General features: G+C 35.1%; 1 protein-coding gene across 22 annotated transcripts in view; it reads right to left on the bottom strand.

Annotated features, from left to right (window-relative positions):
* KHDRBS2 (KH RNA binding domain containing, signal transduction associated 2) overlaps positions 1–26,898 on the bottom strand; it is a 589,140-nt gene that overhangs the window by 29,238 nt on the left and 533,004 nt on the right. For 14 of the 22 annotated variants that reach the window (XR_013383276.1, XR_013383262.1, XR_013383272.1 and 11 more), the window contains 2 exons: positions 14,296–14,469; positions 12,286–12,346 (listed from right to left, as the gene is read on the bottom strand). Coding sequence is in view for 4 of the 22 variants with exons in the window: in XM_077903517.1 (XP_077759643.1) it covers positions 14,372–14,469 (98 nt within the window). In the remaining 18 variants the exon portion in view is untranslated. Of the gene's footprint in view, positions 1–12,285; positions 12,347–13,635; positions 14,470–26,898 lie in introns of those variants that run through there. The other 8 variants (XR_013383278.1, XR_013383277.1, XR_013383275.1 and 5 more) reach the window with 3 other exon arrangements.

Genomic DNA, 26,898 nt, shown 5'->3' with positions numbered 1-26,898 from the left:
GAAGGGGGAAGGAGAGAGGGAAACAGAGAATCTCAAGCAGACTCCTCCATGGAGCCTGAAGCAGGGCTCAATGCCACAACTCAGATCATGACTTGAGCCAAATCAAGAGTTAGACACCAAATAAGCCACCCAGGCGCTGCACCAAATTCTGTTTTCTTATCAGTTTGTACATTAAAAGCAAATAAAGATAAATAAAACAACTATTATATTTAGGAATCAATAGTCTAGTGAGTTGGGCAGCCCGGGTGGCTCAGCGGTTTAGCGACGCCTTCAGCCCAGGGCGTGACCCCGGGGTCCCGGAATCGAGTCCGCTGTCAGGCTCCCTGCGTGGAGCCTGCTTCTCCCTCTGCCTGTGTCTCTGCCTCTCTCTCTCTCTCTCTCTCTCTCCTCTCTCTCTCTGTCTCTCATGAAAAAATAGTCAAGTTAAATAATTATATTTTGATGTTGTCTATTGTTCTTTTAAGAATAAAAATACTAGTTGTATATGTAAATTATTTGAGAAGTGAGGTATCTGTCCTTTCTATAAAATTGACTGAATGCAGCTGCAATGTATTAGTATTAACAACCAAGGTTATTTTGGGAAATAGGTATAATTCTACTGTAATAATAATGAAGTCTAATTAGGGAATCAATGAAATAAAGCATATATAGTATATTTTAAGATTGCTAAGAACACATCCATTCTCAGAAGAGTAGGAAATAATGTCCATTTAGATATTTACTAAATATCATAATCAAATAATTTCTCCTTATAGATAAATGCATACTTTAGAAATACTCTGTAGCATGTCAGTATCTTACGTTTTTTTTTTGGTGTGGACATCGTAGGCTTAGTTAAAGTCATCTCTCATTTACATTACGTTCCTAGACCCTTCCTTCTACACTGAGGATGGGAGACAGCAAGGATCATCTCATCCTCCAATACATGTATTTATTTTACTATTTGCAACTTAAGGTGCTATATCTTCTTCATATAGTAAGCCCTAATATTTTAATTAGTCACACATGTTTAATACAAAATGCATTTGTTGATCTTGGCAGTTAACTAGAGATCTGTGAGGTTTTGAGCATACCAGAACCTGAAGTATTATAGTTAACAGTTCATCTATCTCACCACATGAGCAAGAATTTAGGAACCCATGCCAAAATCAGGAATGAGGTTTGACCTGGAAACTGAGTAAGCCTAAGACTCTCTTAAGTATGCTGCTTTATATCTTCTGTACAGTGTAAACAGTAGCTTAATTCTAAAACAGTAAAATCTGTATTGATCTGATGTACTTATTCAAAAGTGGGGTCATACAAATAGATATTCCTAGGTCCTTGTGATGTACTTTAACAATAAAGTTGAACAGAGATAAATTGGACCGAATAGCAGAATCCTTTCAGATTACTACACTCCTAAGGAATCAGCCCAGATTTAGCACTGCTAAATGAAATTGTTTAGTAAATTAAATCAAGATCAACTGATGATCTGTATAATTTAGACCCGAACCTTCTGGGATTTTTTCCTCAAAAACAGAGTACTTGGTTTAAAATTAGGAAATTGTAGTGACTTTTTTTGGCCTTTGAAAATTTAGCTAAAATTAGATTTTGAAACTCACAGGGCATTTAAAATTTCAATTATCTAATAGTCATAAAGTCCATTTTTTTTAAGATGGAAGGACTAATGTAAGTAATAGAAAAATGATGGCCAATGTTATGCTAATTCTTATCTAGTAGTAGAATTTTTTTTGAAGTTCTTTTAATGATAGATGCTAAAGAAATGGAGTTACCGTTTTGATATGTTATAAATCAAGTTAGAATGCTTCCATTAATTTCATACATAGTGCTTTACACTTTTAATTAATTCTATTCTCTTCCAGCTAAAATCAGAAAAATTATTAATTTAGAATTTACAAACTCAGTGTACAGTTCTGTAATCAATTAGGCTCTCAATTTTAAGTAATTTTGTATGCATCTGACGCCAATGTGCTATTTTTAAAAAGTACTTAATATTATGCCATATATTTAGGAAACATCTAAATATTAATTATTAAGGTTGTGATTAAATGTTTATATATAGGTCAAAGTAAGTCTCAATACTTGGGGAATATGTTTTATTGTAAGATGTTGAGTAATTACTGCACACGACCAATGTTCTCTCTCATACAGCCTTCAGTGCTTTGTCTTCCACTATCTACTATCATTTACAAAAACAAAAACAGCATGGTTATTTTGGGGAGGTTAATGTCTCAGCCCAAATCCCACCGTTTAAACTTCACGTAATTTTGGACAAGCCTCTTATCCCTGTGAAATTTTATTTTCTTATCTTTAAAATGAGGGTAAGAAAATTTGACTTGTTTTCTTCATGGAGCTGTTGTAATAAATACAATATTACTGCAAATGTTTTTAAAAATATCAAGGCATAATAGATAGGTATGATAAAAATACGTATGTGTGATATAATGTCATATACACAATTAGCATTTTACATATAATTTACATAGTCATAAATATCACATAAGAAACATAAGATCTGAAATAGAAGCAAATTGATGGATATTTATTCATTTCATTATTTTTGAGAAATGTCTCAAATGAAGAATTGAAGCAAATTGATGGATATTTATTCATTTCATTATTTTTGAGAAATGTCTCCCATCAGTCTGGTACAGGATACTAGCTAAGTTAAAAAACAAAACAAAAAAACCCCTGATGCCTTTTTCCAAGAGGGCTCATATTTTTTTTGCTATTAGAAAGGTAAAGCCTGGGTATTCTTTCTCAAAATATATCTTGAATATTTTTAAATGAAGATGCTGTGCTTGTTGACATTTTTCCTTTTGTGACAGCTAGCAACGTATTTAGCTTAGCAGACTGTTTGCATCCACTGAATATTTTTTAGCTGTAGTTGTCATAAGACCACTTTCTTTTGAACCTATTTCATTTAGTCACAGGCCATCATTTCTAGTTAAAATGTTTCTTTCAGTGATATAATGAATAATAGAATAAGTGATAGAAATCCATGAGGATTCAGTAAATCATTTGATTATTACTTCAAATACATGAACACCTTGGACTTAAATCCTAAGAGAATTAATTACTACTTCTGAGCAATCAAATCATCACCAAATTTTACTTACTAGTAATTAACATTTTATAAAATCCCACATTAAACATCTTCCTAATAATCTAAATATAATAAATAATAAATTCTTTTTGAGAACATTTATGGAATTAATACTTCCAACATGGTCTATTTTTTACTCACAGTATATAGTATATGAAACTATAAAATTTTTAATAGCTTGGAGGACAGTCTCTCTCAAACATCAGTATTATAAAGGAGTGTAGTAAATATTACTTTGGCATATCCTTGGAATTCATAGTTTTAGTACTCTTATTTTGTAACATCTCTGAATGATTCTGAATACATGATGTGCAATAATTTGTAATTTTCTAAAAGCACAAATTTGAATTAACTTACACTGTGAGAGCCTGGTACAAATATTTATTCTTTACTTGACAGTGGACACATAGAAATTTTCCAAGGTGGTAAAAAAATTTGCTGGTCAAAGTGAAGGACAGAAAAAACAAAACAAAACAAAACAAAAAAAACAAAGTGAAGGACAAGAGTAATGGTTTATGAAAATCAGACACAGAAGATAACGGATAGCAGAAGTTCCAGATATATCAGTAGGATGTTCTGTATTTGTTCTAAAAGGAAGGCATATTTTTAATTTCTGAAATTACTGCTTTATGTGATAAGTTGCACATGATTGTGATTTATGAAAATTTTTAGATCTCTTTATGTCTCAGGACATAACATTCCCTGAAGGATGTAACAGGTGGCTTATCTTGTTTTTCATGTTGCTGCCTGTTTCATCTCAGTACTTCTAATGGATCTTTTTCAGCCTTCTGGCTGCATTCATGTTCTTTCTATTCTTTTTTCTCGTTCTCATGTTCACCTTCATCTGATGTCCTATCATTAAGTATAATAAAATATAAAATACATTTCAATAGTGTTTATATTCAATACATAGGTAAAACTCCATTTTATTTATGCAATTGTACAGATTGGGAAAGATCAATACAATAGAATATGCCAGTAGTAAACAAATAAGTAACCATTACTATTCTTCTAGAAATATATTTTTCCAGTTTTTTTCTCCTTTTTCATTAAGTTTTATGTTATTTAGGATATCTCAACCTCCATGAAGGTTAACTTCTATACTTAGGTATACATAGCTTCTATTATTTATATAGCAAATAAATATGGTCAGGGACAACATGTATGGAGTTTAGGGCTATTATGCATGACTCACTTTCTAGATAACCCCGGGAAAAGATATATTCCAAGTATTTTTGGTTTATGTATATAGAGTATTTAGAAATTTATCAGCAAACTTTAATCTTGGCAACACTCATTATAAGAGAATTTCTTCTAATTCCTTTTTACTAGCTTGAATAGTGAATTATACATCTGCATTTTAGTTTCCTCTTAAACTTTAGTTCACTACAAAATTTGTCAGTCAAAGTCAGAGGGAACAGTTGAGTGCAGGGGTTAAGAAGAGGTCTCCAATTGTGATTACTTGGGTTTAGAGTCCACCCCACTGCCCAGTGATGTGACTTTGGAGAGGTTACTTCTCTCTCAGGCCTGTATTTCTCATTTAGAGAATGAGGATATCATAGAACTTACATCATAGGGTTATTGAGAAAATAGATGAAGTAATTCCTAAAAATACTTAAGACTGTGCTTGACATGTCTCATGCATTCCATTATTGCAAAGGCCTCTTTCTTCATATTATTATTATCATTATTGAAACAATGTACCAAATTATCAGTTGTCTCACTTTAATTTTTAACTCTATCTCAATATGAACTGTATATGTGCAGCATTACTATTAGATTCTTGTGTATAGGGGCACCTGGGCTGCCCAGTGGTTGAGCATCTGTGGTTGGCTCAGGTCGTGATCCCAGGATCCTGGGATCCAGTCCCACATCAGGCTCCCCACAGGGAGCCCGCTTCTTCCTCTGCCTATGTCTCTGCGTCTCTCTCCGTGTCTCTCATGAATAAATAAAATATTAAAAAAAAAACGAAACAAAAAACAATTCTTGCGTATAAACATATCTTACAATGCCTGTCAAGACACCCAGTATACGTTAGCTTATGAATATAATGATGAGCATTTTTACATCTGTAGTCTAAAGCCTACATTAGCTGAATATTTTGGTAAAGATTATTCTTAAAACATCTAAGTTACAAATTGATTTGGATAATGCAAGGATCTTTTTTGGATTAAACTAGCTCTTATATACGCATTTGATACACAATGTCTTAAAGTTAAGATTTTTAGTTAAGATGTCTTAAAGTTAAGATGTCTTAAAGTTAAGATTTTTAGTTAAGGAAAAATAATTTGGGGGAGAATTCTAACTAACTTTGGAGAGGATATGCCCGCGCCTGTATGACTTTACATACCTCACAATTTTATGAATAGGTGGTATTATCATCCCCTTTTACCTACAAGAAAACTGAAGCTTGACAAGTTCAAGTAATTTTGCTTATAATATAGAGCATCTGTTGTGGGTTAAAAAGTTTCATAGTATAAATAATGGAACTTTAATCCTCCACATACAAATCAACCTTATGGGAATAGGTATTAGCTCACTTTTTCACAAAGAACCAAATTCGGCTCACTACTGAGAATTAAAACTGCATGTACTATACAGCAGAATCCCATTTCAAATGAATAAATAAGGAGCAAGAAGCTGAAGAATGAGGAAGGAAGGAAGGAAGGAAGGAAGGAAGGAAGGAAGGAAGGAAGGAAAGGGAAAGAAAATCAGAAAGAATACCAACTAAGCTATTAACAGAGCTGTGTCTGAGGATTAGGATTATAGATTTTGGATTTTTACTCCACATATTTGTATTATACATTCTAAGTTTTTAAACCCTGAGTATGAATTACTTTTGATTTAAAAAAAGAGTATATGTATTTAAAAACTCCTGAAAAAAACCCGATTCATGGCAATTCTGCTGTATCCTCAGACACCATTTCTGAATCATTTACTCACTAGAAATGAAAAAAAAAAAGGTCTTTAAGAAGTTAAACCAATTTGTACTTTGTTTTGAATTAACAATGATAAAAGGATTCCAGAGCAGTTTCTCTGATGAAATGCAGTATTACTTATTTTTAAAATTACTGCCTTATAAGAAAGCATAAAGCAGCAGATATGTTCTAAATATTAGTTCTAAATAATTATATATTGGTTAGTAAATTAATTTCTATTTTTAAACCTCCAACCAACAAGTTGAAGGACACGGCTTAAAAATTCAACATTAAATCCATTAACAAGATGATCTTTATGCAACATGTAAATATAATCTTCCCTGTTTAAAGACATTTAAAACTAACTTTATTCCTGGGGTGCTGGGTGGCTCAGTTGGTTAAGCATCTGCCTTTGGCCCAGGTCATGATCTTAGGGTCCTGGGATCAAGCCCTGAATCAGGCTCCCTGCTCAGTTGGGAGCCTACTTCTCCCTCTCTATCTGACACTCACCATCCCCTGACTCACCACCCCTCCCACCTGCTCATGCCCTCTCAGATAAATAAAATCTTTAAAAAAGTAAATAAAACTAGCTTTGTTCCAGTCACAGATATTATGCATGAATCTCAGTGAATCCCATAATTAAAGTTTATATTTTGATATAGAGAACTTAGACTAATTGAAGATGTTTTCTCACCTACTGCATCCCCTTTATAGCTGGGAATTCAAGATTTTGTGAACAGGAGGTTATATATAAATGTTAATGGTCATTATTTGTCTGCTTTAATTAAATGTGATTTTTATTCTTAGCATCCTATTTGTTTTACAGTGGGCATGTACTGGTTTCATAAAGAAGACAATAAACATTTCTTAACATGGGGCTTTCTTGAATGATTGGACAGTGTTCTTTCCCCAGTAGTAATCAGTTACCTTTCTTTTGTCTTCTTACGGATCCGTGTGCAGTTGGGAAAATGACAGAAGACATTGGGAAAGGAGGGGTAGGATGGTATCAGAGAAATTGAAAAATGTCCTAATGTCAGAAATGGCAGGCTAAGAGGCTAGAACATAGGAAATACAGTATACACGTGTTAGGGCCGACAGAGAATGAGACAGAGGGGAGGGAACATTTTCTTACTGATAGAAGTCATCCTGAAAGGCATCAAGGTGACAAGAAACCTATGTCCAGTGCTGACATTTGCTTTCAGAGGCTCCACAAAGAGGATCTAAGAGTCTCCAAATTTCTCTTGTAAGTAGATCATTCACTGTATTCTACCAAGAAGTATGAAATACGATGGAACATAAATTTGAACTAAATTAGTGGTTAGAAGCTCACTACCAATTTTTAAGATGGCTTATTCTGCACTTTTTAAAAATAAAATTTATATATAAAGGCAGATAAGCTGGCTGTTGCTAAGGTATCCAGTGGTATATGAATCAGACAGCTTCCTCTCCTAGTTTCTCAATTCGTCTGACAATAAGTGTAAGAGACTGAGATATAAGACAGCATGTCAAGTAGAGTGACCTTTTTCTCCTACTGTAAGTGATATTTCTAGTACCAATTAACAAATTCTATGTAAAGAGACCAGGAAATTAATCTTTCTGGTGAATATGGAAGACTGTTTCTTGCCTGTCAACAAGAATAGCTATTTTACTGTTAACTCATATATTTTAATAGGAAACTATAATGTCCAGATAAATGCTGTACATTATACTGGCATCAGGAAATACTTTGTTTTAAAATATTTAACATAGAGTTATACCTTCACTTGTGTTAACACATGACTGCATGGATTATACAAAGATATTTCTGATTTGAAATTTACTCTCATACTTTAAAGTTAGTTCTGATTTACAAATTGAGGACTAAAAGCCTGAATTTGCCTTAGTGCTTATTTAATCATGTATTTTTTAATGCCAGAATAGAATCTAGATTATCAATGAATTCACTTGTTTTATAAAAAACAATAGTCATGCTTTGCAGCAAATGTGGGATAGTTTTCATCTACATTTTTCTATGATGGAATGAGAACTTTTGAAAGAATGGCAAATTTGAGGAAAGATCAAAATAAAGATGCATTTCAGGTTAAAATACTTTATCATAATCTTTTTAAAAATCAATATTCATCATATTGCTACAGAATAGAAATTATGTTAAGGTTTTCTGAGATTTTAGATTCTCTTTTCAATTAAATTCAGTCAAAGTAGGGGATCACCATCACATTTTGGAATATGTTATCAAACTTTGTTTCAAAATTGGCTTTGCTATGTATTAGTAGTGTGACAATAGTAAAATCTCTGGACTTCAACTTCCTGTTCTATAAAACAGGGTTAAGCATTTGCAAGCTTGCTTTAATGATTATAGATGTTTCATGTAAATTTTATGTGAAAATTACAGTACCTTGCCTGGAAGGGATGCTCAGAGAACACATGCCCCCAATATTATTATTATTAATACTCTAACCTCACAATAAGCATAAATAAATTTTATAAATTATACCATTGGATATTTTCAATTGTGTACTACAGAATGTTTTGCAGTAAAAAATTTAACCTTCCTGTGGACCCTGAAAGAGTGTTGAGTGGATGGAGTTTTCTGTTAACAGATGGTCTCTTGATACTGAAGCTGATACTTGATGCTCAGCCAACTCAAGTTACTGATCACTGTTCTCTAGTCCCTTAAAAAAATAAACAAACCTACAAGCTTCTATGTTATGTTAACCATGAGATGTTGAGATCATGAGATAGAAGGCTGTATGGTTAAAGGGTTTAATTTTTAAGGCATACTGGTCATTTTCAAAAGACCTGACTATTTATTTTTAAGTGAAGAACTAAAGGCACAAGATTAATGTCTTAATAATACAGCTTGAAAAAATAAAACATTTTCTTTAGAATTCATGGGAACTTTTAATATGTTATTCTGTGTCACATTTATTTAAAAACTGTTAGTGCTTTGATTGTCATTAAGCTAAATGGCCTCAGTTCCATTAATATACTGAAAGTGAAAATGATCTAAATATTACAAATGAGACCTAAAACACTATTTGGTCTTTTAGATGGCAGCAAATTGATTCTGATTTAATCATACTTGAGAGTAGTAAAACTTTTTATTGGACAAACAGCAGGCACAAAGACTTCCTTACATAATAATGCTATAATTACTATTTAAAATACTTTGTCTAGTATCCAGGCTAGCCACACTTGCTGTTTTGGTGAGTTCCCAGTTGTCATAGGATCATCAATGTACCAAGAATTACAGCATTATCTGAATAAATGCATGGAACATATACAGGAAGAACTTCAAACTATAGTTACAAGGAATGCACTGTAATTTATAGTTTAATTTGCCATGTAAGTTTGTATTACTTGCTGAGGTGGATATCAGACTTGAGAATGTTTGTCTATCGATGGTTCTAACTGGCCAGGTGCCTCTTGACTGCCATCTTTGTGAGCCAGCACTTTGAAACGAGTGAGAATAGACATGGTGTCTTAAAGGGATGATGTTGGGACCCGGCATCATTGTCTGATGCCAACAAGAGAAGGCACCCTTTGACCAGGCGAGTGAATATCTGTTAGGTAAGGCCACTCTGAACAGTTTTCATTCTATCAAAGGTTTCTTCTGAAAGGCCACTAACAGGGAAATTCTTATTCCCCATTGCCAGAGTACTCACTGGATTGCCCCATTGTATTCACTTCTGATTATTTCAAGAAAATAGTTATGCAATAAGTGACTGCATTGTATGTATATTACATTTTTCTATACCTCTACTTGATTTCAATCATATTTCTCCATATTGCCAGTTGGCCAGTTGGAGAAAAATAATCTCAGTTAGTTCTGATCAATTTTGGTCAGGAATTGCTCTGTCAACTCAGGGATTTATTTTTGCCTCACCTCTTTCCTGGGTTGGATTTAAGTTTTGGAGTTCGGTTGAGGAAGTAGTTGATATTGTCACCTTTCCGCATTGTATCTACATCTGCACCCTGGTCAGTGCCAGTCCATGCTGATGCTACTGCACCCTCCCATTCCTTTCTGCAGAGACTGTTGTGTGTGTGTGGCTCCCTCTGCCACACCTGCTCCACTCTTGCCAGCATGGAGAAACATTCTGTAGAAACAGCCTTCTACAGGATAGCACCTGGAATACACTGGTGTGGGGAACTCTGTGAAGTTTTGCCTCCCTCGACTCCACTTTAGACAAAGGTCCCTTCTGTGACCAAACCTATCTGAAGCTTTTATTGAATAATTGATACAGTGTACAGAACCCATTGGTTCTAATACCTTCAATTAATATCTAATACCTTAAATTAATATCTTAGATATTGCTGCCTCTTGAGCTTTCCTCTTAACTTGGACTTATCTATCTTGTAGAATATATGGAGGCTGGTGGATGAGTCATTGACTGATTGATTGGAATCTTTTAAATATACTATTAACACATAAACTTTATGTCCTAGTTAAAGCCTACTCAAAATGCAGGCTTTTAGAACTCAAAATCTACTTTCTCATAAATCATAATTTTTGAGCTTTAAAAACTCAACTTTTTAACTCAGTAGTCAAGAATGTTCTCTTGCTCAGCACTGGTGTTTCTGCTGTGATAGCCCCGCCCATAGTTAATGCATTCAAAGATGTAGTCTGAATGGTGAGAAAACCACAGGGTGATAAAAGAACAACAGCAACAATAAAATAATTTCAATGGACAAAAACATACTGATTAATATATCAAAATAGTAACAAACTATTTTTGTTTGTTTTTTGACTGGTTTCTCGTTCATTGCTTTACAAGATCAAGCCTATTGTTTGAAAAGGCTCAAAGGAGAACAATACGCAGGATATCTGGATTAGAGATTCTTTCTCCCCTTGGCTTATAAAAACAGTAACATTTTTAAAGAGTCAAATCAGATATGCAATGTTACTGATAATTTCAGAATTGTGTTCTCTGTAACTTTTGATCTTTGGTTCTTCGGCTCAACAAAGGGACTTGATTAGATGAAGCACATACAGTTTTAAATAGTTATTTTGACAGTTTGAATTTTAGAAAAGTTCTCCCAGATGAAGTCAGTAATTATAAAATGGACGAGAAGTGTTTGTTATGGTTCCCTGGGATCCTTTCCTTAGCTCTGATTGTTTACTTCAAACCTAAAGTGGCTTCTTTTTATTTTTTCTCATAAAATCTGAACAATTTAACATAGCACTCAAGGACAGCCCCCTGACTTGACCATTCCTCTCCGGGCTTTGCTTTCACTCTGTGCCTTCCTGCATCTGGACCACAGGGCCCACGGATGTGCTTTCCTCTCCAACACTTCCTGTGCTTTGGGGACTCCATGATGGGACACAACCTAGTCCCTTCTCACTAGGTGGCGCTCTCTTCCGCAGCAATGGACAGGCTACTCTGCAGGTTCTGTCCTAGCTCTAGTCCTAAAACCTGTCCAGGCTCTCTCATACTGTTCTTAGAGGGTCTGTTTAAGGCTACGTGGTATTACAGATATTTGTGCGGTAAAAAGAAAAAGGACCAGGTCTAGAAGGAGAAATTTTGGGTTTCACCGTATTTCAAACGTTGTGGAAAAGCCATTTCATTCTCTGAGCGTCAGGTTAAAGTCTGTGGATTTCATAACTGCCCTTGCCTTGTTTTCAGTCTGAAGCTTATTGGCTAAAGTTTCCTATTTCTTGTGTACAGAAATTAAGTCCCAATTCTCAATGTGTTTTGAATTCAGTGAATATTTGCCAAATCAAATAGAATGGCAGATGAGAAATAAGCTTATCGGTAAGTCCAGTGTCCTAACTGGAAAATCATGGTGAGTTTAGTTATTTTATTTGACTACATAAATGTTAGTGTTAAGAAATGGCTCATCGACAAAGGGTAGGTGAGCAGCCTGTTATGGGCTTCCTTTTCCCACCTCCTCCATCTCAGCCAAGGATTGTGATTTCTTTCCCTAAACCTGCAGCATAAAAGTTTGAATACTATTTCTTGGCACAATTAGGGAAAAGTAATATATCGTCATTCATAGCATTCATAGCACAGAAAAAGGCTGAAGATTAACTAGCGCTTCCCGTTTCATTTGGTCAGGTTCTGAATAAGCTCAGAAAACTCTGCCGGGTAAATCCCAGGTTAGTCAGTTTATTTCAAGAAGATAAAAATAGCTTCATACCTTGACAACAATCTAACCCTTTTCAGTATTTAAACAAGTGGCATTTGGTGTTTTAGCTCACAGCCACAGCTCTATGTTGGTAAAGATTATCTGTTTCCGGAGAGGATAAAAAAACAAACTTACCTCTGTCCCTCTTAGCTCATCACATCTGCTATTCACTTATGTGCTCTTGGCTTGTGGATACCTGAAATAGTGAGAAAGAATAAAGAAAAGAAAATTAAATATAACTCAACAGCATTTTGTGCCAGGCAAACATTTACAATTTTAACTGATGACAGACACACACTTCATAAAACTTATTAGCATGCAACTCCAGCTGCAAAAACTGAACAGCAATATGCCTAAGCTGGTTAGCAGCAAAAAAGTAAACCAATCACATCGACAAAAGCCACCATAAACAAAAAAACTGTATTTAAAAGATTAACAGTTTTGGCATTCATCCCTACCATCAAGTCTTTCGCTTTCTTTTTCCATCAAAATTTAGCTTACGTTTGATGTTAGCAAGAGTTGCATTACTATTATTGTTAATTTTAGTTCTGTTTATTGCCTTGAGGGTTATATATTGTAAAATAATTTTGGTGCCTCTAGTTAATGTTAATTAGTTGTTTTAATAACCTATAGACCTATTTGTTATGTTTTTGTAGGTTTACTTTTTTAACTATCAGGAACTTAATAACTGAGAATATTTAACATTACTGTTGCATAGGCAAAATTACAGAGTCACTATTAGTGTTACCTGTTTAACGTTTAGTCATCCTTTGAGTCCTGCGACATATTTCCTTAATAATCATCAGCCATCAAGTCTGATAGTCTCAAAAGAAATATCAGCCCTCTAAACTGCCTTCAAGGGCGGTGATATTTAGCACTGAAAATTACAAATAAAGTTTTTGAGGTTGAATAGCAACAACTGGCCAGTGACACTGATGATTTGTTTGTCAAAACAAATTGTTATAAACTACGCAAATGAAGAAGTCCACGCACTCCTTTGAGTGAAAACAATAAAGTGAATCTACGCAATGCTTACATGTTGGATGGGATATTTAATGTGCGGGGAAACTCAAAGGTTGAAGAACTAGGCATTTAGACAGTGGTAAGTGGTAATCTTACCTCTTATACTCCATTACTCTTTCTCACGAGAGACATGCTAATGCAAACAAGTCAATCAGAATTTGTGTTTAGCAAGATAAAGCTTAGAGGATAGTTTAAAATCCATTTATTATTCTAAATCCATTTTTTTCCATTAACATGTTATACATTAGTGTTTACTAACCATGATTCATGTAACAGTTTAGTTTGTTAACTTTTAAATTATTTAACAACCATAAGTTATTAATACATTTTTTTAAGTATTACACAAATATCTTAAAACAGGCTTGGGTTCATTTTTGTAATTTTTAAATAGAAAACATTTTAGGCATCTCTTGAAGAAGAAATAAAGCAGGCATTTAAAGCTAGAAAACAAGTAATTCCAAATTTAGTTTTTACAAAAGTTTTCAGCTTTATTGACAAATTATGGCAAACATATTTGACAAATTGTGGTTTCCTATTTAGAGTAGCTTACACATGGAACTTTATGTGTTTTTTTTTCTTTTTTAACAAATACAGGTTAAAACACTGAACAAATTCAGTTAGCTACATACATACGGTAGCTGCTTGTTTTCAACTCCATTAAAACAGCATTTAAAATTAAATTTACAAACTTAATATCGAACATCTTCATCTAACTAACAGATATATTAAAAGACAGGTTAAAACATCTTATCTACAACTTTATTATCAGCTAGTTCAAAAGTCATATTACAGTCTTTTAGCAACCCTAAACAAAGTTTTTGCTAGTTGATTGAGACTCAAAATCTGTTAACAGATTCATGCTCTTTCTTAAAAAAAGAAAAAGAAAAAAGGAAAAAAGAAAAAAGAAAAAAAAAAGATTACACACAACAATGAAAAACGACCAAGAGAATATCATCCTACTGAATGGTTTATAGATAGTGCTAGCCAATGTCTTTTCTTAGTCCGTTTTGTAAAATAATGCTAGTGTCAATGTCACGCCAACAGTATAGGGGGAAATACAAGAAATATATGGGAGAAATCATGAGCAGTTATCCCTAGAATAGAAAAAAAAAGGACTATTACTTGTCTTGTTGCTGTTTATGTGGAGACCACAGGCTATGAACTGTCTTTGAGGTGAGGTCACGGGTGAGAAGGCCCTTCAATATCTACCATAGGGGTGCTCCCTGTATCCCCCTCTGGCTGACCTTGGCGGTGGTGCCTTCAAGCTGGAGCGGGTTGTGGCCCATTCTTCTGGTGCTATGGACAAGAGAAAGACAGTAACATTCACGTGGCTTCACAGTTACCAAAAACAGTTATTTAAGATGCAAGAGTTGACCAAGGAAAGGAAAATAAAAGATCTCGACACTGACGACTGAAGTCTTACTGCCTTTTCCACATGGTGAGATCATCAAAAAAAAGTAACAGTTTGAAATGCAGCCTCATGGAATTCAACTTGCTGGGCATTCTTCAAAGAAGAGAAAGTTAAAGTCCTTGGATAACTCCATATTTATCATGTGCAAAATTTTTGCGCCACAAAAAAGAAAGAGGTGTATTAGTGTAAGCCACTCCTCATTTTATCCTTTACACGGACTTCTAAAAGAAAGTGGATATAGGAATCCAGTGGTTCCTGGCCTTTGATTAACTTGAGATCACCTGGGAATCTTAAGATAAAACAAAACAAAACCAATAATGACTAATGCCTGTTCTCTGTCTCCCAAGTCGAATGATTAGGAAAGAGACCTGGGGCTTGCTATCTTCCAGTGCTCCCCTAGATGATTCTTAAGTGGTACAGAGTGAGATCCTTATGCTAAGTTCTCTTAGACAAAGTTAGAGATAAGCAGGATATAGAACAGAGCAAACTTAAGCAGTGAAATCAATAAAGAATATGCTCGCTCATACCAGTTTTTACGAATACCTTGAAAATAAGGGTATTAGTACATTAGGTATTAATAATTAGGTAAAGAGGTATTTGTACATTAAGAAAACTCTTCATTCAGCTTTTAATCAGATTTCCAGTAACCTGAATGTTCTGGAACCTAGCCAAAAACAAAGCAAGACAAACAACAACAACAACAAAACAACAAAAAACAAAACAAAACAAAACAAAAAAACAAACAAGAAACAAGGCAGCAAGCTTTTGAGTGTTGTAGAAAATAGCTTTTGTAAAGTCTGTGTCCCCAGAAGAGGAATGTAGCAGAATGTAGCACTCCTTCAAAAGACTGAGGACTCAATACTGGGTTTATGGTGACTTCTTATGTAATTCCTAAAGCTAAGTTATTTGGATCTTTCAATCCAAATTCAGTTTTTGTTTGAGAGCAGACTTCATACATGTAACTCTGGGAAGAGGAATTATGGACACAGACTAGAAGAAAGAAATACACCAACACTGACAGCTGATATATAATATAGTGATGATAATGGGCATACAACTAGAAAGAAACTGCAGACTGAGGCCAACTATGTAGGTAGAGCGTGTGTCCCTAGATAATTTGAGTGCCCCTAAGAATATTTTCATTGTTCAGGAAGATTAAGGAAAAAAAAATTTAAATTGCACTCACTATATAAGGCAAAGGATAGTTATGTGCAATATAGAAAGATGATTAAAAGCCTATCAGCATAGGAAAAATAGCATTTAAGTGGTTTTCGGAGGATATCCTTCATCAGAACTTCTTTCTACAAATGATATCTAATAAGAAGTGAAAAATTTATTTCTTCCACTATTTAAAGTGCATGCTTAAATTTATTTCAATATTTGATAGGACATAAAAAAGAAATGAGAACCTAAATAGAAATAAGAAATATTACCTCTTCTCAGAATACAGATCTGTTTAGATCAGGGGTTGGCAAACCATGGCCAACCACATCGACTAGATGTCTATTTTTCTAAATAAAATTTTATGAAATGCAGGCATGCTTATTTATTTGCATGTTGTCTATGGTTGTTTTCACTCTATAAAGTTGGAGGTGAGTAATTGTGACAGAGACTATACTGTCTGCAAAGCCTAAAATATTTAGTCTGGGCTTTTATAGAATAGATTGACAGACCCCTGCTCTCAATCATCTTTTTTTTGGAGATTGTGGATGTTGGTCTTTCTGATGTGATCTCTTGAGAACAGGAATTTACCCTTAAGCTTCCAGAATTTCTCTGCATTGACATTGTGGAAAAGAATTCTATGTATTTACTTGATTGGAATTAAATAAAACTTTTTTTTTTAATGTACTAGAAGGGAATGGATTTTGCTTGCAAAGCTAGCAAGTGCCTTCTTGGCTTTATGTAATACGAATTTTACACTTTGATTATGAATAATCAAGAATATGTCAATGTTCTTGTCTTCTGGTGGTAAAATCTATCCCATTTTATTGATGTTTTTAGCAAAAGGAATGTAATACTTTTTGCTCTATCTGCTCTGGAGTGTTAGAGATCCCTGGGTTGTAGGCTATGGGATTTAGAGACTGATATAATCTAAATTTCAAGTTTTTCCAGGGAATGGAAGTCCTGGATCCTTTCTCAGATGCTTCATGTTCTTGGTAGTTTCTGCAAAATAGTGAAACAGCATGAACAGTAACAGCAATATTTGTCATAGATACCACAGTTTTGTCAGAACTTTTAAACTGGCATAATTTTGGGGACTTGCCCCAGAGCACAATAAATGTTTAATAAGAACCCATTGATTTGGGTTTATGTGACTTCTAAAGCTCTAGGGCAGCTAATATGTGGGCTCACATCTTTCATTTCCTAACTTTTGGCTAACGTTAAAATGGGGAGGGTCTGTTTCCAGTGCCTGGAAAAAATGCAGTGCCTAGAAGGGGGTAAGCACAGTGAAAGACTGCATGAATGAAAGGATGAATGATTGAATAAATTGAGGAACTATGAGGCAGAAAGAGCTTCCAGTGACAACCTTAAAAACTGTAATACTTGAGCTATTTAAAACTTGACATTAATTTTAAAAGCTTTATAACTAGAAATATTATATTTTAAAGTCACACTTCTTACCCAAGAGACTTAGCTAAATAACAGAAGTATTTCACAACTGGATTTCATAAAACAATCATAGTGGAATCCCATTACAAAAAAAGTGTAAAAGCAGGTTGCATTGCACAAAAATGTGCTCTTATAATTCTCTGTAGTCAATTCATACTGTGTTCTTTCTTCCTTGCTGAAGGCTAGGAATGGGAAATACTGTTAGTCTATGATAACTATAATCAGAAAGACTGCCAAAATGAATTCCTACCCAATGAAAGTTTTAGATTTTCTAAGATTCTTTACCATGAACAGAAGAATCAAAGCTCTATTTCACTTAATTCATGTTCTCAATAATAATACTGAATTGAGATCAGGAAAGGTATTATTTCTATTTGTGCCAAATTTCCTTGATCTATATTTTTCCTAATATCAGAATGTTTATACATAGTCACACATTTACAATTACCACATGATAATAAAAGCCAGCTTCTTTCAGTGAAGTTATCTTCTTTGAATCTAGACTGGAGAGCACTGACTTAATGGATGTTTTTCTTTCATCATTGTATAGTGTCATTGAGCCTTATGTGATTAGCCAGTCCCCTCACTAGCTACCATTGTATTTCTCCACTATAAGTATCAGAGATAGAAGTGATTCTTAGAAATCAAAAGAAATTCTAATGTAAGTCTATCGTAGAACCTTGTACATGGAAATGACCCAAGCACAGGAAGAGACGAATCATTATAACATCCTTATGATGGGAATTCTCTAAAATTTGAAGTATAAATAGCCCCATGAATAAACTTAGAAATTGTCTGTCTTCTTTGGGCTCTACTATGCAGCAGACAAGTTGGATTTAAAATATTTTAGGGAGGGGCACTGGGTGACTCAGTTTAGCGTTGACTTTTGATTTTGGCTCAGGTCATGATCTCAGGGTTGTGAGATGAAGCCCTGCGTCAGTTCTTTGCTGGGTGTGGAGCTGTTTTGATTCTCTCTTTCCCTCTGCATCCCCCCTCCCCACCAAGATAATCAAAATAAAATAATATTTTAGGGATTCATACAAATTTTGGAGTCCCTGCTAATGGTTACTAGTCTCATGATGTGGTCTAGGATTCATTTTAAATGTCATTACAGACAATGAGATTTAGACATAATCTTTCTTTGTCCTTTAGGAAAATAATAAAGGATGTAAGATGCTCTCAGTATCAGGATCATTGTCATATGAGAAGAATTAGCTAGACTATGGATGTGAATGAGCAATTAAATAACAAATTATTCCTCAGAGAATGTGCAAAATAACTGTCTGCCAAATTGAAATTACAGGAATGGTTTATAGAATTGGAGAGCTGGAAACAGGAAAGGAAGAAATGAGAAACAGCTTCAGTGACTTGATCAAATTCCCACCATTTCTAAGCTTTCCAATTCAGATTTTAATGTACCCTATACTGTATGAAATAAGGAAGGAAGGAAGCAAAGAAAGCATTCATTAAATATTTTTTTTCCTTTACTAAAATTCTCCCACATGCTAGTCATAGTACTAAGCTCTGAGTATGAGGATACTTTAAGGAGTTTTTAGGAGATCACAAGACAACAGTACTATGAAATTTCATAGATTAGAACACATTTAGAATTGATATTTGAAGAAAATGCTAAGGAAAGCCTAGAGGAGGGAACTACTAATTTCCTTCATTCAATTGAACTTTGATTGAGCTCTAACATCTAATCATCTCAAAGAAGTAATTTTCTGAGCAAATACATAGTGTACCTAAAAATTCAGGTACTATTTAACCTGTTTAAGAGAATTCACTTTAAATATTTTCTTATATTAATTATTTTGTATTATCCAGCCTTGTTTCTTTTTTTTATTTTTTTATTTTTTTAATTTATTTTTATTGGTGTTCAATTTACCAACATACAAAATAACCCCCAGTGCCCGTCACCCATTCACTCCCACCCCCCGCCCTCCTCCCCTTCTACCACCCCTAGTTCGTTTCCCAGAGTTAGAAGTCTTTACGTTCTGTCTCCCTTTCTGATATTTCCCACACATTTCTTCTCCCTTCCCTTATATTCCCTTTCACTATTATTTATATTACCCAAATGAATGAGAACATACAATGTTTGTCCTTCTCCGATTGACTTACTTCACTCAGCATAATACCCTCCAGTTCCATCCACGTTGAAGCAAATGGTGGGTATTTGTCATTTCTAATAGCTGAGTAATATTCCATTGTATACATAAACCACATCTTCTTTATCCACTCATCTTTCGATGGACACCGAGGCTCCTTCCACAGTTTGGCTATTGTGGCCATTGCTGCTAGAAACATCGGGGTGCAGCTGTCCCTGCGTTTCATTGCATCTGTATCTTTGGGGTAAATCCCCAACAGTGCAATTGCTGGGTCGTAGGGCAGGTCTATTTTTAACTCTTGGAGGAACCTCCACACAGTTTTCCAGAGTGGCTGCACCAGTTCACATTCCCACCAACAGTGTAAGAGGGTTCCCCTTTCTCCGCATCCTCTCCAACATTTGTGGTTTCCTGCCTTGTTAATTTTCCCCATTCTCACTGGTGTGAGGTGGTATCTCATTGTGGTTTTGATTTGTATTTCCCTGATGGGAAGAGATGCAGAGCATTTTCTCATGTGCGTGTTGGCCATGTCTATGTCTTCCTCTGTGAGATTTCTCTTCATGTCTTTTGCCCATTTCATGATTGGATTGTTTGTTTCTTTGGTGTTGAGTTTAAGAAGTTCTTTCTAGATCTTGGAAACTAGCCCTTTATCTGATATGTCATTTGCAAATATCTTCTCCCATTCTATAGGTTGTCTTTGAGTTTTGTTGACTGTATCCTTTGCTGTGCAAAAGCTTCTTATCTTGATGAAGTCCCAATAGTTCATTTTTGCTTTTGTTTCTTTTGCCTTCGTGGATGTATCTTGCAAGAAGTTACTGTGGCCGAGTTCAAAAAGGGTGTTGCCTGTATTCTTCTCTAGGATTTTGATGGAATCTTGTCTCACATTTAGATCTTTCATCCATTTTGAGTTTATCTTTGTGTATGGTGAAAGAGAGTGGTCTAGTTTCATTCTTCTGCATGTGGATGTCCAATTTTCCCAGCACCATTTATTGAAGAGACTGTCTTTCTTCCAATGGATAGTCTTTCCTCCTTTATCGAATATTAGTTGACCATAAAGTTGAGGGTCGACTTCTGGGTTCTCTATTCTGTTCCATTGATCTATGTGTCTGTTTTTGTGCCAGTACCACACTGTCTTGATGACCACAGCTTTGTAGTACAACCTGAAATCTGGCATTGTGAGGTCCCCAGATATGGTTTTCTTTTTTAAAATTCCCCTGGCTATTCGGGGTCTTTTCTGAATTGAAGCAGTCATCAAAAACCTCCCAAGACACAAGAGTCCAGGGCCAGATGGCTTCCCAGGGGAATTTTATCAAACGTTTAAAGAAGAAACCATACCTATTCTACTAAAGCTGTTTGGAAAGATAGAAAGAGATGGAGTACTTCCAAATTCGTTCTATGAGGCCAGCATCACCTTAATTCCAAAACCAGACAAAGACCCCACCAAAAAGGAGAATTACAGACCAATATCCCTGATGAACATGGATGCAAAAATTCTCAACAAGATACTGGCCAATAGGATCCAACAATACATTAAGAAAATTATTCACCATGACCAAGTAGGATTTATCCCTGGGACACAAGGCTGGTTCAACACCTGTAAAACAATCAATGTGATTCATCATATCAACAAGAGAAAAACCAAGAACCATATGATCCTCTCATTAGATGCAGAGAAAGCATTTGACAAAATAGAGCATCCATTTCTGATCAAAACTCTTCAGAGTGTAGGGATAGAGGGAACATTCCTCAACATCTTAAAAGCCATCTACGAAAAGCCCACAGCAAATATCATTCTCAACGGGGAAGCACTGGGAGCCTTTCCCCCAAGATCAGGAACAAGACAGGGATGTCTACTCTCACCACTACTATTCAACATAGTACTGGAAGTCCTAGCCTCAGCAATCAGACAACAAAAAGACATTAAAGGCATTCAAATTGGCAAAGAAGAAGTCAAACTCTCCCTCTTCGCCGATGACATGATACTCTACATAGAAAACCCAAAAGTCTCCACCCCAAGATTTCTAGAACTCATACAGCAATTTGGTAGCATGGCAGGATACAAAATCAATGCCCAGAAATCAATGGCATTTCTATACACTAACAATGAGACTGAAGAAAGAGAAATGAAGGAGTCAATCCCATTTACAATTGCACCCAAAAGCATAAGATATCTTATAAAAGCATAAGCATAAGATAACCATAAGGTTAGGAATAAACCTAACCAAAGAGGTAAAGGATCTATACCCTAAAAACTACAGAACACTTCTGAAAGAAATTGAGGAAGACACAAAGAGATGGAAAAATATTCCATGCTCATGGATTGGCAGAATTAATATTGTGAAAATGTCAATGTTACCCAGGGCAATTTACACGTTTAATGCAATCCCTATCAAAATACCATGGACTTTCTTCAGAGAGTTAGAACAAATTATTTTAAGATTTGTGTGGAATCCAGCCTTGTTTCTTAAACTGGATTTTAAGATCTATGAAAGGAGAGCCCTGTAGTGGCAGACATATAGGAAGAACACCATAAATATTTGTAAGTTACATATAAATAGATGATGTTTAACTAAAAAGGAATTCTAAAATAAATTTTGTGAAATAAGTAAAACAGAATTCTTGAGAAATATGTTGTATACAATTAGGTTATAGTTTTGCACATATTTGAAATATAGTAATATTTCTTTTAAAAATTACTCCACCTGTTTTGTTTCTATTTAGACTGATTTTTTTTCCCAGTTGAGTCAAGTTTTATGGATTTCTATACAGTGTATCTCCATTACATGCTAATAAGCATCACTGTGGAACATTTTACTTTGATAAAGGTGTATAAAATACCCAGGTAACTCTTCCTGTGCCTTCGAAGTTATTCTAGTGACTTCAAAATTTTCTGCATCTCAAATACTCTGCTCTCAGTAGAATCAGATCTTTTAAGTGGTGTGCATTTCTCAGTGTGCTCTCTCACTCCTACCCTGGGACCAGCTACTTTGGGGAGCATTCAGAGAGTGAAAGAAAAATCTGGATGATATTTAAGGTTGCAAAAGTGGTGTTTTCTGTTCCAGAGATACTATAAACATTTTGGTGGGGAAATTGAAACATAGGAACAAGGCACCAATTTGAGAAAAGTCAGCATTATTAGTACCTGGAAAGTAAACTTTTAGTGTTTATTTTCAGAAATAGGTTTAAAATGCTACCTTCGGAGCAACTTAATTTTAGGACCCAGTTTAGAAAGGATATAGGATGCCATGGAGATTATTGAGGGTGCACCTCTTATGTTCACAGTTTGCTAGACCTACATAGCTAGCTAGTTGTTTATATATATCTGAGATTTGAAAAAGAATCTAGGGATGCCTGGGTGGCTCATCGGTTGAGCATCTGCCTTCTGCTCAGGATGTGATCCCTGAGTTCCGGGATCGAGTCCCCAGGCTCCTGCATGGAGCCTGCTTCTCCTGTCTCTGCCTCTGTCTCTGCGTCTCTCATGAATAAATAAATAAAATCGTTTTTTTTAAAGGAATCTAAAAAAAATTGTTTAACTCACCACAACACAAAGGGAGAGCTCATGCTCTTTACTGTTGGTATACTGTAAGCCAATATGCAAAAACCACAACTAAAGCTGGAAACCTAAGTTAATCTCTATTGTTACAACCACTAGTGTCTCAGATAAGGTTGATTAGAATTCACCTGGCTCTGAGCCACTCCATTTGTTGGTCTCAGTTAAATTTCTGATCTCTCTCCTTAAGGAATATCATTCTCTTTAAAAGCTCCTTTCAAATATATACTTACATGTTGTGTTACTATATTTATTCCCAAAGAGATTATGTTAGATGTTCTGTATAACTCACCATGACAATATTAATTTTCTTTATTTAATTTTTAAATACCTATCCTATTAAAAAAATTAAGATATTTACTCTCATCACATTTTCCAAAGGCCAAACACACTGTGAGGCATTTATGTGTATTGTTAGCAAATATTCACAATTTTCCTGTAAGGTAGGTGCCAATGTTGTCTTCCTTTTAAAGATCAGAAAATTATAGCTCAGAGAGTTAGTTTGGAAGATCCAGAAATTTTTTAAAAAGATTTATTTATTTATTTTTGAAGGTGGGGAGGGACATAAAGAGAGACTCTCAAGCAGATTCCCCACTGACCACAGAGCCCAACTCTGGGCTCAATCTCACGACCCTGAGATCATGACCTGAGCTGAAATCAAGAGTTGATGCTCAAAAAAAAAAAAAAAAAAAAAAAAAAAAAAGAGTTGATGCTCAACTGATTGAGCCACCCAGGTGCTCCAGAAGACCCAGAATTTTTGATCTATAACTGTCTTACCATTTTCCATCTCTCCTTTCATCTGAAAGAAGATCCTGGCTTCCACTCTTTTTCCTTTTCTTGCCTGGAAAATAGGACTTCCTTTATTCTAATTCCCTTGAATTATATAATAACTGGTGATTACAACAATAATTAATTAGCTAAATAAATGAGAATGTAGTTAAGAAGAGTGTGGGGCTGCTTGAGCTGAATTTGTTAAGGTGCAAATCTAAGTGTTCATTCATCTAAGGTAGAAAGCAAGGTTGTCCGCTCTGCTCTGATCATTTTAAAATATTAATGGAATGTTGGAACCTAATGGTTCAACAGTTTTATCTACACAGTTTGTATTGCCTCTATGGGTAATTGCAGAGATTACTGCTTTAAGATTCAGAGGGTAAAACATTGTAGTACTGAAGGGGAAATATGGATGACTGGTATCTGTTTTCACAGATGAGCATAGTGAATTTTGTTCCAAGAAGAGTTACCTTTGGGTTCACCATCAGTTATGCTTTCAAGAAATTTAGTCAGCTTCTGGGAATCATTTACAGCTTTTATCACTGTTTCACATTTTTAATTAGATATTCCCTCTTTGAAAAAAGTAACACTTGGAATAATCCATCTAGAGATAGAGAGCTGGGCCTTTCTAAGCATTCTCTTCTCAACTCTAGAATTTTGTGATGCACATGGCAGGCACTTGGTAATTATTTATTGAATACATTAATTCTATTAAAATATTTTACATCTTCATTTAGTACTCATAAAGAAGCCACAGCCTTTCCTTGGGTCTCTTTGCTTCGAATAGGAGTCCCAAGGGTCTTGTGGCTAGGCCTGCATTTGAATTCTTGTTCTTCCTTTTTCTTACTGAAAGACTTCTTTGGCAAGTGGCAAGTTTCTTAATCTACATGCTGATGACAAATCTTAACTCAGAAATGGTCACAGACCATTCTGAGTTTCTGACATGCATATCTACCTGCCTATGAGGCATCTCCTCAGATGTTTCAAAGTCAACTTTTTCCAAAACTAAACTCATCTTTTTCTCCACACTACTTAATGCTCTTCCCAAGTTCTATATGGCAGATACTGATGCTACTACCTACACTTGCCTAGTTACTCACCAAAAATTTTTGGCATCCTCTCACCTTTGCCCAATCAATCCAACTACTCATCAAGCTTTGTCTTTTCTTCCTTAATATGTATTTAATTTATGTATGTCTTTCCATCAATACCAACCCTATTCCATGGCAAGCCATTCTCATCTTTGCCCAGAGTTCCCAGCTCTCTAGTTATCTTTTGTGTCTTTCCATGATTTTAAATGTGTATCTATCTATCTTTACTATAATATATTATACATATGTCTATCTGTGTGTATATGCATATATATACATATCTCTGTGTATAAATATGTATATATTTTCTAATATGTTTGTGTGTGTATGCATGTGTGTATACTTCTACCCTACATTACCTTCTAGCTGGAGGCACTTTTCTAAGTACAATTGGTTAGACGTGTTCAGTTTTTTTTTTTTAATTTTTATTTATTTATGATAGTCACACAGAGAGAGAGAGAGGCAGAGACACAGGCAGAGGGAGAAGCAGGCTCCATGCACCGGGAGCCCGACGTGGGATTCGATCCTGGGTCTCCAGGATCGCGCCCTGGGCCAAAGGCAGGCGCCAAACCGCTGCGCCACCCAGGGACCCCTGTTCAGTTTTTATAGCATACTCAAGCTCAAGTCCAATTTCCATAGCAAGGAATTCCATGCAAAGCTTAACATGATTGGATCCCTGACTTCATTTTAGACTATTGGAGTTGATGACTTTGGTGATCACCTAAAGTATAAGTATTCTACAATATTCACTGAAAAAAAATGTCTTGGGTCTTGAAATATGAGGAGTGTTGTTGAATTTTAAAGTTTTTTTTTTTTTCTCAAAAAGAAAGCCATCTTGTTTTTGCCTGGAAGTGGACCACTTAGGGGGAAGAAATCAGTAGAACAAATCAGTTAAAGGTTTCAAGTACAAAAGACCTAAACTTTAGATACCTGTTACATTTTGGCAAATGAATGATCTCATTTTGCTTCATATATTGAGAAAAAGCTTACATTTTCCTTAACAACTAGCAAATGTTTATGGATTAGCATTTTGGATCACTTATTTTTATTCATCTTAAGAATGATAATGATTAATCTTTAAAAAAAAGGGAGGGGCAGCTCAGGTGGCTCAGTGGTTTAGCACCTCCTTCAGCCTAGGGTGTGATCCTAGAGACCCAGGATCGAGTCCCACATCAGGCTCCCTGCATGGAGCCTGCTTCTCTCTCTGCCTGTGTCTGTGCCTCTCTCTCTCTCTCTCTCTCTCTCTCTCTCTCTCTCTCCATGTGTCTCTCATGAATAAATAAATAAAATATTTTTATTTTTATTTATTTTTTAAAAATTTTTATTTATTTATGATAGTCACACACACAGAGAAAGAGAGAGGCAGAGACACAGGCAGAGGGAGAAGCAGGCTCCATGCACCGGGAGCCTGACGTGGGATTCGATCCCGGGTCTTCAGGATCGCGCCCTGGGCCAAAGGCAGGCACCAAACCACTGCGCCACCCAGGGATCCCTAAATAAAATTTTTTTTTTTTTTAAAGAATGATAATGATGATTTCTGGTAGTGATCCCACAAACCAGAGACGGGCTCAATCTTTTGGGACTTCTTAAGAGCTTCTCTTGGCTCCTGGGGAATTTATCCTAAATACTAACATTTTCTCAAAAGCAGTGAGATTCATTTTAGTCTTTGAAGAAGTTCTTAAGTGAATCCCTAAGAAGCTTTCGAAAGTAGATATTTCCCATTAGTCACCTGGACCATGAAACAGATAGATTCCAAAATCCATTTGTTGACATAAAATATAAATACGAATGTTTAAAATATGATTCATACTAAAAATATGTGTGGATAAATTCAGAAAGACAGTTTGATAAATATGTGAGTTATCTATAATGAGGAAAACTGTAGAAACTTTTGAGGTTAAAATTCTGAAATACATCTGTGGCTCAACTAGTTAGTACTTGACATTTTTCTATTAACTTTAAGCCACCTCAGTAAAATGTGGGTCTGTGGCCATGGCTGGGTTTTAGAACTTGAGAATTAAATCATCTTCCAGGTTCTTTTTCAGTGTAGGTATAGAAATTCTAGGGCCATTTTTCTTAACCTTTCTCCATTCTTATACATATCCTTGTTTAGTATCTTAAATTTATTTCATGTATATACCTACTTTCAAATCACTGGAATTTACTTCATGTATATATCTATTTTGA

This window comes from Canis aureus, chromosome 7 (genome assembly GCF_053574225.1).
Source record: "Canis aureus isolate CA01 chromosome 7, VMU_Caureus_v.1.0, whole genome shotgun sequence".
NCBI lineage: Eukaryota > Metazoa > Chordata > Mammalia > Carnivora > Canidae > Canis > Canis aureus.
Note: the sequence above shows the minus strand (reverse complement) of the source record. Positions and strands in the feature narration are given on the sequence as shown.